The sequence below is a fragment of the Barbatula barbatula genome (genome assembly GCF_947034865.1).
Source record: "Barbatula barbatula genome assembly, chromosome: 11".
NCBI lineage: Eukaryota > Metazoa > Chordata > Actinopteri > Cypriniformes > Nemacheilidae > Barbatula > Barbatula barbatula.
This window is the reverse complement of record NC_136774.1, coordinates 11,099,200-11,110,259: the sequence shown is the minus strand read 5'-3', so window position 1 is coordinate 11,110,259 and position 11,060 is coordinate 11,099,200. Positions and strand designations below refer to the sequence as shown.

The window sequence follows — 11,060 nt, the reverse complement described above, 5'->3', positions numbered from 1 at the left end:
AGGTGATCGCTACAGGCTGAGTGCTCATTGTCTCTTGGGCACCCATTTCTTTCTGACGTCACATCTGGTATAAATCATGCGTATACACGAGCCTCCCTGTACTAAGAGACATTAAAAATGTAAATGGTTGAAAAACAAAAGACCAGACCATATAGCGTACTATATATGTTTAATTCAGAATGCTAACGTACATATTGAAATCTGCCTTTGACCAAGAGCATAGTGGATAGAGTATACTCTGCTTTTCTGTTACAATGTAGTTTTTATTGCACATATATTTTGCATGTAACGATTTTTAACCAAATCTATTGGACAATTTTGCCACCTAGTGGAGAAAAATAGGTTTATAAGATAAAAAGTGTCTAAGCTTGCTTGTCAAAAGCAAGCCATACAGTACACAATTATGGAATTTATGATTGTTCAGTTTTTTAAAGACACAACAGAAAACAAATCTTTTATTGGATTTTTATTGGATTTGAACAATTGTTTTATCAATAAATGATCAAAAAACTCATGTTTTGTTTTTCAAAACCATATTTCAATCACAAAAATCTATTTATTCTCACACACACAAGCAGAGAAAGACAGTTCTTTACTGGCATTTATCAACTGTCTTTTGTCCTATTAATTCACTTGACTTCAAACACTTTATTCTCAATTATAATGAAGATCGCCACAGGCAAAGGGCTCAGGATTTTGCCACTGATGATCCATGTGCACTTAAACGTGCCCACTGAAGGAATCATTTTTAAGTCTTTGAAGGTTTGTTTTTGGTCTGTCATAGTTCCTGTCTTTTCTTCAGTATGATGTCCCGCACACGCACTACGACTTCCTTACGAATCTCCTCGATTGGCTCCTCAGGCTTCCAGAAATGAACCACCTGTCCCTCGGGATTCACAAGAAACTTCCAGAAGTTCCATTTTGGTATTCTCTGTACTGAATCTACACATTCAAAAAGAACATTATTAAACAACTCTATGTTAACACGTTAATTATATTAACATTGCATTATATCCTATTATACTATACTATATAGTCACCATTACTAAAATATTCGGGACATAGTACAAAAGATAGGCCATAGCCTTTGCCGAACCAGATTTTAATGGGGCCACCATAACACGGCCTGTTACAATATTACTGGTTGTCCCTACATGACAAAAAATTTGCACAGAATAACACACGAAACATTGAATTATCATGCACAACGTCGAAGCAATGAATAGCATAACATTAACATCAACAAGTCAGTAATACCAGCACAGAAAAGCTAATGGATTTAATGGTTAAAATGCAGTGTTTCTTAACTAGGGGGCCTCGACAAACTTCCAAGTGTTAAGATGACGTCAAATTATTTAAAACACTACAAAAACAAACATTTAGAAGCTAAAACAATATTTGGTTATTTTAATTAAAGTTCACATATTTCTATTTATGCCAAGCTCTAGAATATTTAATTGGGTATAAACTGTGTTTGGGCATTTTTGTGCTTAAGTCCAAAAGGTTGACAAACTGTAAAGGGCATTGTATTGGTTTTAATGAAAACTATAATGGTTTCTGTGGGTTTCTATTCATAATTTATTACAAATATTACAAATATGACAAGAAATCCTACTGGAATAAGGCCAAATGCATTTTGAAATGGTCATTACAAGGTATATAATCATACTAAGGGTATTTGTATAGATGCAAACCATTCGAATTTGTTTCTCAGCTGGGACTATGAAGCCTGTGCAGTTGTTTCCTACCTGTAATGAATTTAAAGGCAGGCTCTGCCTCCGACCCCATGATTTTTATCTTGCTGAAGACGGGGAACGTCACGCCATAGTTTGATCTGGCGAAGGCCTCGATCTCTCGACTCGTTCCTGACTCGGTGTCACCGTATTGCGAGCATGGAAAAGCGAGCACGTTGAAATGGGAAGTGCCGAGCTCGCGGTGAAGCTCTTGCAGAGACCGATAATTCTGCTCCGTTAACTCACTGCCACTCGCCACGTTTACAACCAGAGAGACCTATCATCAGACACAGCAAACTCGCATATCTTTGCACATGCATCTATCATTTCGTACATGCAACATTAAAGCAACAATGCGCATATCGGGATGCTCAGATGCTGTTATGTTTCGTGAGTTTGCAAAACTTACTTTCCCCCGATACTTTTCCAGCGACACGGTCCTTCCTCTCGCGTCCTTCACTTCATACGAGTAGAAATCTTTCGGTTTTCGCGACTTTGATAATTTCGTTTGTATTAAATACAGTGAGCCCATGCACACGGCTACACTCAGCAAGACTTTGAAGAGGTTAGCTCTGAAGGCAGAGGATTTGGTGGGGTATCCCCCCAGCGCCTCCATGTTGGGAGTCAGTCTGGGTCAAAACCCGGAGATTGCGCATCGTCTGAAGGGTGGGCTTCAGGCATCATGTTACACGAGACAGATGAACGGCACGAGGTTTACATGCAACGGGCTGTATTAGAAATACGAATTTATAAACAACAATTGCATGAATTTTGTCAGGATTTGGGATTCTTAGGGAATGTACAAATATTTGTGTTTTTGTCTTGTATAGGCCCAACTGTAGCTGTCCACTGTAGTGACATGTATGCAGCAGTTAAAATGAGCCCACCTAAAAAAAACAGATTAACATTTGCATGTTTGAATTCTGTTGTTTAAAAACATATTTAATTGAGATTAAATATACTTTATATTCATTTAAAGTCTGCGGTTTCCGCCATACCTCAGAGAAGTCTTCCCACAATGTCTTACAAATATAAAGTGTTATTTGTGGACATTTTAAACATTCCACCAACAATGTAAAAACTTTCTATACTAAGATTGTTTTAGAACATTAAGCGATGCTATAAAATTACAAAAAGGATTTCTATCTGGACTTCAGGTTTAGTCTATTTTAATGTCACCACAATTTACGTATTCGCTTTATTGTATCAGTCTGTTTCAGAATAGTCGAGATTTAAGCATCCATTTTTCAGATAAAGAAATAAAAAAAAACAAGTAAACATTTTTACAAATTCTGAAAATTTGTCACTTGAGTAAAGAAACCATATATTAAATGACTCAAACAACTATGGCATTTTCCTGAATAGCCTATATGGTTCTCATGCATAAAATGTCAAAGAAAACACAACTGGTTTTCATATACAAAAGTTTTATTTTCAGTATGCACAGTTCACAAGGACACCCTAAGAATGCATAAATTATCATTTATCAAAAGCACGTTGACATTCTTAGCTAAAGCCGATTGACAACAGTCATTCCAGACAACGGGAGCTCCTGATCGAGCAGGCGGAACATCATGGCGCATTTGTTGCGTTGGGAGAAATTGCCCAGAGTGTGATGCAGGCGTGCCTGTAAGTAGTACACATCTCTCATGCGTTCTTTACAGTCAAGGCGGGAGAAATACACCGCTGCCTCATCCAATGTGTGCACGGCTAGTTCCATAGCTGCAGAAATAAGACAAACAAATCATTTACAGTCCCTACTTAAAGCCTGCCTTTAGGAGTTGTGATGGGTAAAAAGCATTAATCTGTACCTGGCAGTCTGTTTTCCTCCACAGTAGTCCCTGCCAGGGCCATCTGGCATCTAGAAGCAAGCAGCAAAGCTCTGCCCTTGTCTATCAGAGCCCCGTGAGCTAACACCGACTCCAGCACATCCTGCACCAATACAAGCGCCTGCTCAGGGATCCCCAACATTAGCTGTGAAGATGAGTTATACATAGAAATAAAAAAATGAATAATGCTTGATTATAACAATAAGATAAAAACTTTCAGTGGATGATACGCCACAATCTTTTGAAAGCCATTTAGTGTCCTTTAGACCAGCCGTTGAGCGCAAATGTTCAACGTTTCCATGTATGGTCTTTACCTGTGTAAATGCCAGGTGTAAGACAGTCTCTGAAGCCAAACTCTGGAGGTTGTGCTGGCGGGACAGAGCGAGAGCCTGTAGAAGTAAAGGCAGGGCTGTTGCGAACCCCGACGAGTCCCAGTGGAGTTCGGCAGAAGCCAGCATCACCCTGCAGTACAAATTCCCATAAGATCAGGTGCGATATGATCTTAACAATAAACTTTTCATTTTCTTAATACATTTTTACAGGTCCAGTTAAGGATTTCATTTTTATATTTTATTTTAAATGTTCAATTTAACGGCATCTAGCGGTGAGGTTGTGAATCGCAACCACTTTATACAAATCTGAACACATAGTTATGTGTACAACATCAAATTTCTGCCAATAGATACTCCTTACACCGGACACGGCGCGATACATTCAAACATAACTTGTTCTAATTATAAACTGATAGTGGAGTATGAAAGTCTTTGTGGATATAGCACAGTTATTCACCACCAAGCATCCAGCACCAGAACAACAATCTGTTTTTAGAAAGCATGTATACACATTTGCCAACCAAGTATACACCTACCTGATGGTCATCTCTATGTTCTTACTCTTCTCACACTGCTGCTGCAGATGCTGCAGAATCTTAGAGGCTTCAGATGTCTGATTCAATGCTTTCTGTAACTGGGCTTTCCTGGACACACACAAATCAATGACACTTTGTTCAAAAAGTGTACAATGTATTTGCAGCACCCTGCTCATACCTGTACAATCCCTCTGTGCTGTTTAAAGCAGAGATAGCTGTGACGTGAGGTTCAGCCATGTGGTATTTTCCATCATTCATAGCTTTCTCAAACTGAATTTTCAGATCGCAGAGCATCCAGAGCTGATCAAGTAGAAAACATGCAAGTAATGTGGGTTTCAGCTGATGAATGATCAAGATAATGTTGTGTTTGGTACAGCAGATATCTGACCTTTGCGTTTTGAGTATGAGGAGGAAACTGCTGCTTCAGGTGTGTCATGATGTCACTCACGACGGCATACAGGCCCTGTGGAACATCAATTAAAACCCTGATTACATGCCTCACTGAAATACTCTATTCTGGTCAATCTGGTCAATTGGTCACCATCCAGCTGTTTTTTTGTGTGATAACTGGCTGCCTGTACATTATCCCTTACTTTAAGGGATAGTTCACCCAAAATTGAAAATTCTGTCATAATTTGCTCGCCATCAAGGTGTTCCAAACCTGTATAAATAACTTTGTTCTGCTGAACACAAAGGATGATATTTGGAAGAATGTTAGCAATTTTAAGTTTTCGGTCACCATTGATTTCCACAGTGGGAGTAAATAATAAATAAAAAGTCTACTATGGTAGTCAATGGTGTCCCAGAACTCAAATTGCTAACATTTGAAGTATTTTTCTTTGTGTTTAACAGAACAAAGCAATGTACACAGGGTTGGAACAACTTGAGGGTGAGTAAATGGTAACAGATTTTTCATTTTTGGGATAACTATCCCTTTAAAGAAAATACTGCATGCTGACATTAAGTATTCAGAAGCCAGCATGTGGGCATCATATATAAAGACATGCTCCAATTTGTTGGTACCCTTACAGCTCATTGAAATAATGCTTCAATCCTCCTGAAGAGTGGTGATATTAAAAGCTATTGTATCATGTATACTTGCATTGCTTTGGTACGTCATAGAACAAAGCAAAGATGCTGTGTAAAGAGATGAATTATTGCTTATTCTAGAAAGATATTCTCCAATGGCCTGGACACATTTGTTGGAACCCCTTAGAAAAGCTAATGCATCATTGGATTATAGTGATATTTCACACTAATTTGTTTATTTTCATTAGTATCAGACATGTATCCAATCATGTTATCATTCAGCCTATCTAAACGGAGAAAAGTAGTCACTGTGCTGTTTGGTATCATTGTGTGCCCCACACTGAACATGGACCAGAGAAAGCAAAGGATAGAGCCGCCTGAGGAGTTAAGAAAGATAATAATAGCCAAGCACGGTAAAGGCTACAGGACCATCTCAAAGCAGCTTGAGCAAATATTATTAAGAAGTTTAAGGTCCATGGAATTGTCACAATCCTTCTGGGAGAATGTCCTTTGGACAGGTGAGTCAAAACTGGAGCTACAGAAAACGTTTGCTTGCAGTGACTGCCTCTAAAGGTTGTGCAACAAAATATTACGTTGGCAGTGCCATAATATTTGTCCATGACATTTACATTTTTTATTATTTACAATATTATGTTGAACAAAAAATCTAAAGCACAGTCTGATTTCTATTAAATATGGAATAAACAATGGTGGATGCCAATTACTTCAGTTTCAAGTTATTTCAGCATTCTTCGTTTTTTGTGGAGGGCTACCAACAAATTTCAGCACGTCCGTACATATACAGTTTGGCAGATGTGAGGTCAGGCACCTGCTCAGCGTGGAGCTCTGCCAGGTGGCAGAGGGCGACAGCAAAGGCTTCCGTGTTGTTCTGCTGCACACTGAAGTTGACCGGCTCCAGACTGTTCATGTTTAACAGGAGCTGAGCCTGCTGCAGTGCCATAGTGCTAGAGAGACAATAAAAGCCTTGTCACGCTTACAATGCCAACCGTAAAACTCAATGTCATGCAGAATATAAGTCTTTTTAGTAAGCATCTGATTCCCATGCAGTACATGTGTAACTTAAACAAAAAATTGAAAAAAGCCTGACCTTTTGCCATACATCCTCCATATTGAAGTGGTCTGGGCCAGGCTTATTTCTATCAGCTCAGAGAGGCTTTGCTTCCAATGCATGATGTCTGTCCCCCGCAGGGCATCCAGCAGCTTGTTGGCCAGCATGCCCTGTTTTGCCCCCTGTTGAACCAGGGACTGAATGCCCAGAGATGCTAAATACTGCAAAAAATCCATAAGAGATGTTTCGTCATGGTATATTGGCAAATATACAAACTCGCCTTCACAAAGATAAAGTTTTTCACAATTATGAAAGCTCTGTCCCAAGAGTTGCTTACGGGAAGACAAAAGTGGGCAGCAATTTTCACAGAGTCTTCAGTCAGTACAACACTATCAGGTCCTTTCATCTGTTCGAGTGTGTACAACCAACTCTAAAGCACAAAATAAAAACTGTTTATAATCATTTCGATTTTACTTCAAAATACAAATGAGAAACAGCTCTCACCAGACAGTGCTGAAGACACACGTGGTCGTTTGCTTCCTGTGCAATGCGAATAGCTTCCTGCAGAGCCAAATCTGCCTGTTGACTGCATATACAAACACATAACCACAGAACTCAGAATTAAAGTGAATGTTAAATACGTATTAAATTAAATATCAGTCATATAGCAACAGAAACGTTCAGTTGAGAGGCTGTCACTTCTTCCTATCCAAATCATAATACTACTTACACCGTAATGGAGTCTAAATGTGATACTCACTAATGTCCAAAGCGACAGTGCAGGGTTGCCAGATTCAGCACAGCATAACGCAAACTGCGCCCATAGCCTTCATCTCCGTTGCTCTTGCCTTCTCCACCAGAGAGAATGAGGCGGTCGAAATAGTGGAGGAGACTGTGAGTGGAGATGTAAATATCCTGCACTCGCATGCTGTTCAGATAGCTGAGGTAATGCTGTAGACACAGACAGAGAATGTTATTTATATTAAAACGTAAGTACCATGTAAATTCAAGAGTGTGGTCTTCATTCAGTCCCATCCCTTCTGAAAAAAAAGAAGTTGTAATGGTTTTAAAGGGATTTGTATTGGTTTGAATGGAAACAGTAATGGTGTCTACTGGTATGTGATGGATGCTATTGGTGAGATGTTAAATCCTATTGGAATAATGATTAAAACACACTACAATAGGAATTTTGTAATGGTTTTAATGGAAAGAGCTATTGAGTTATAGGGGCATTCTAATGGAAACCTTTAGAATTACTGTGATGGCTTCTATTGGGTTACAACCCGCTAATAAAACAATACAAACCTGGCCAAAACACAATAGAAAATGTAATGGATTTAAAGGGAATTGTATTGGTTTTAATGGAAACTATAAAGGTGTCCATTAGTATGTGATGGGTTATATTGGTGGGGTGTCATCTGGCAGATTAATCCAATTGTAATAACCCAAATACACACTACAAAAAGGAATTTTGCAATGCTTTTAATTGCAAAAGCTAATAGTTCATAATGGTATTTTAATGGAAACCATTATAATTTCAGTAAAGTTTTTTCTTGGGTTCCTATTGTTTGTTTTTCAGCAGGGCATTTAATGCCAGATCTGTTTTTGCAGTTATGAAATAGAAAAGAGGAGCTCACCGCCTCTGCAAAGTCAGGATTGAACTTTAGAATGTTGTTTAGCTCATCTTGTAGCTTGGCTGGTGACATGGCCTTGTTCTCATCGTTCTTCAGCAGATATGCCTGAGGAAGAAAACGTACATGCTACATTAGGCAAAAACAAACTCTACAAGTTCCAAATGGCTTTTTACTCAAGTAAAAAATACACACTTTAGCTTTAAAGTGGCACAACAAACCTGTCGAGCGAGGAAGTATTCCGCCTGTTTCTGAGATAAAGGACCTTGTGTCTCATCAGACCTATAAGAAAACCGCCATTCACATCTATTCCCATGCAATTAACATAACACTGGTTCGTGGTTCTACAAAAAATGAAATTTTCTGACCACAGCTCAGAGTGATGAAGAGATACTTTGTCCAGCTCAACTTTGTCTATATGTTCAACACTGGGGTCTTCGTTGCTTGTCAGCTCCATGTCTTCACCGGGTGGAGCAGACAGCTCAGGTTGCCTGCTGCGATGGCAGTACTGCTGCAGGGATTTATACAGTTTATACACCTGACTAAAAGAGAGTTTTTTATAGGCTAGCAGCATCTGACGCATGAACAGACCTAGAGAGAGGCAGAGTGAAAAAGATCAACGGTTCAGAGCCTTTGAAACGGGAACATTTCAATGTGGTTACAGCCCTGAAACACACACACACGTACCTACAACGCTGGTTTTGAACGCTTCGGATTCAGTGAAAGCATTTGGAAGGATAGTAAAGAAATGCTCCATGTCTTGCAGCTCTCCATCAGCGATCAAAAACAACCTGAAATCAAGTATTAATATTATAATGAGCTCTGCACACCTCCCAAAAACACTTACATATTTTATTTGGTAAAGAGGCATACCTGAGCTTCACAACATTGGCCATGCGAGCACAGCACTCCTCCACTATTTTAAGAAACTGTTCTAAGGGCAAATCTGGACCCTGCACACATCAAACAGGTGCTGAATAACTGTATGCACACAGTGCTTCCATGCATAACAGTTAAGCATGTTAAAATCGATGCATTACTTACCTGTTGTAAAGGCAGAATGAGTTTGTTAAGGCGTCTTCTGTCTAGAAGTGCCATTGGTTTAGTTGTGGACATCTCGTACAGTAAATATAACACAGCAATCTTATATGGAGTGACCCAATCTTTAATACCGAATATGTTTGCGTGAACCACTCCATTTGTCATCATGGGGTTGAAATACAAACTTTCGTGCACACTTGCCATTGCAGGACAGTCAAACCTGTCTGGACTTGGGTTAGTCCTCGCGGATGAGAAAAATGAAGTAGATTAGTTATGTAATTAACATGAACAAAGCTGGGGTTTGTGAATGAAGCTAAAACACATTAGCTTGCATTGCACTAACAATAGCGGCAACGTCGGTTGAAACATAGAGATTTTGCTTTGGATTCACTCTACCCCGTTATACTCTTAAAATAGGAGATATATTTGAGTAAAAGTTGCGATCGGATTTGTCATCAAGGCGTGCATCACGAACGGATACCTATCTTCAAAGTACCCTCCAGTTCCGTTTACTTTTCAGGCCTTACTACCGAACGCAGAGAATTCGACCTAAGACTATAGGTATTAACAAGACCCTGCAGTACTATTACTATGAACGGAGAAAATGTGCAACGGGTGGCGTACAGAGTCTGCAAATGCGCAGTAGCTGTCGTAACCTGGTTTTATTTCTTTAAACTTACGGGAACAAACGTTACAGTTAACGCCTAGTTTAATTTTTGGTATGGAATGCTGTTTTAATAATGTTTGTTTTAAAGATAAAATGACTTGAAGTAAACAGCACTTGGTATTGTGTAACTGAAATAGCTGCGTGTTGGCGTTGCAAATACAGCCGACGAGTGCGGAGACTTTGCTTGAAGCTGCTTTGACGCGACCGCGCTTCAGGCAGCGCCACAGAGCGCAGAGACATCGATAGCGCGTCTCTCGCGGTTGCATTATGTGCACAAATTCATAACTGCAATATTTTGGTGGTCTTTTAGCAAAACGTAGTCGTTAGAGGCATTAAGAAAAACGTGACAATTTGAACTTGCACCGAATACAAATTTTAGCAACGTTAGACTTGTAAATATTTTATTACAACAATGCCTTTAAACAATGACTTGTCTGTGACTCACTTGTCACTTTCTTAATTTGTGAATATCAACAAAAGTTAAATGTGTTCCAGGGCTAACCACGTAATCTTGAAGAACAAATGTGTTAAATTATTATATAAAATAAAACAGGGCCTTAAGTCAAATTATGCTAAATTATTAAGTCAAATAAATTGACTGCGTATGGTGAAAATGATAAATGAGGAGTTTATTACCAAAAAGAGATAACACTGTTTTTGTCAAATTTGTCAAAACTCATCTTTTTTTATTGTGCATTCCAGTTTATATAAATCAAACTGCAGTTGGTTTGTTATGATTCAAGACATAATAACTAAAACAATACAACTAACTAACACAGTAAAAACATGATAACATCATCTTAAAAACGGAGTTATCTCTATTTGGGAATAAACTCTCCATATAGTGAGAAGGCTCTGGATGCAGACGAGATGCACTCTCAGCCGCACATGCGCATTAAGACGCAGTGGGAGAAAGACGGAAATAAGTCAAATACTGTTTACAAACTAAAGGCACGACATAAACAAATTACATAAAAAATTGACAATTAACTAAATTATTTTATTTTTTAAACAAATTAAAAAACAATATGACAAAATGTTATATTTCAGGAGTGATAAATAAATTTTTATTTATAAAGGTTAATATGTGGCAGGAAATGTTACCCCAATTAAATAATTGAAAGAAATTATAAAATTAAACTTGTAACTGAATTAATTCAATTCATTTATTTATACACGTGCTCCTCCTTTTC

General features: G+C 38.5%; 2 protein-coding genes across 2 annotated transcripts; both read right to left on the bottom strand.

The window, feature by feature from the left end:
* Positions 1 to 153: 153 nt before the first annotated feature.
* gpx8 (glutathione peroxidase 8 (putative)) lies at positions 154 to 2,387 on the bottom strand. The gene is made up of 3 exons (XM_079466675.1): positions 2,143 to 2,387; positions 1,749 to 2,010; positions 154 to 942 (listed from the first exon to the last, which is right to left on the bottom strand). Exons 1-3 carry the CDS (start codon positions 2,347 to 2,349, stop codon positions 779 to 781), a joined length of 633 nt encoding a protein of 210 aa, XP_079322801.1. The 5' UTR covers positions 2,350 to 2,387; the 3' UTR covers positions 154 to 778.
* Positions 2,388 to 3,147: 760 nt separating this feature from the next.
* anapc5 (anaphase promoting complex subunit 5) lies at positions 3,148 to 9,725 on the bottom strand. Its single transcript, XM_079466671.1, has 17 exons — positions 9,204 to 9,725; positions 9,033 to 9,112; positions 8,847 to 8,950; positions 8,528 to 8,750; positions 8,381 to 8,441; positions 8,166 to 8,267; positions 7,289 to 7,479; positions 7,033 to 7,114; positions 6,866 to 6,958; positions 6,568 to 6,749; positions 6,289 to 6,424; positions 4,819 to 4,893; positions 4,609 to 4,730; positions 4,431 to 4,538; positions 3,877 to 4,024; positions 3,545 to 3,707; positions 3,148 to 3,455 (listed from the first exon to the last, which is right to left on the bottom strand). The coding sequence occupies exons 1-17, from the start codon at positions 9,402 to 9,404 to the stop codon at positions 3,244 to 3,246; spliced, it is 2,283 nt and encodes a 760-aa protein (XP_079322797.1). The 5' UTR covers positions 9,405 to 9,725; the 3' UTR covers positions 3,148 to 3,243.
* Positions 9,726 to 11,060: the final 1,335 nt, after the last annotated feature.

What these genes read in the sequence shown, in the direction of transcription:
- gpx8 (XM_079466675.1), bottom strand. Translation starts at nt 2,349, where the DNA reads ATGGAGGCGCTGGGGGGATACCCCACCAAATCCTCTGCCTTCAGAGCT. An exon ending in TGGAAAAGTATCGGGGGAAA is followed by an intron (nt 2,011 to 2,142) that starts GTAAGTTTTGCA and finishes GTCTGATGATAG; the next exon opens with GTCTCTCTGGTTGTAAACGT. An exon ending in TGCCTTTAAATTCATTACAG is followed by an intron (nt 943 to 1,748) that starts GTAGGAAACAAC and finishes TTGAATGTGTAG; the next exon opens with ATTCAGTACAGAGAATACCA.
- anapc5 (XM_079466671.1), bottom strand. Translation starts at nt 9,404, where the DNA reads ATGGCAAGTGTGCACGAAAGTTTGTATTTCAACCCCATGATGACAAAT. An exon ending in TCATTCTGCCTTTACAACAG is followed by an intron (nt 9,113 to 9,203) that starts GTAAGTAATGCA and finishes TGATGTGTGCAG; the next exon opens with GGTCCAGATTTGCCCTTAGA. An exon ending in ATCCTGACTTTGCAGAGGCG is followed by an intron (nt 7,480 to 8,165) that starts GTGAGCTCCTCT and finishes CTGTGTCTACAG; the next exon opens with CATTACCTCAGCTATCTGAA.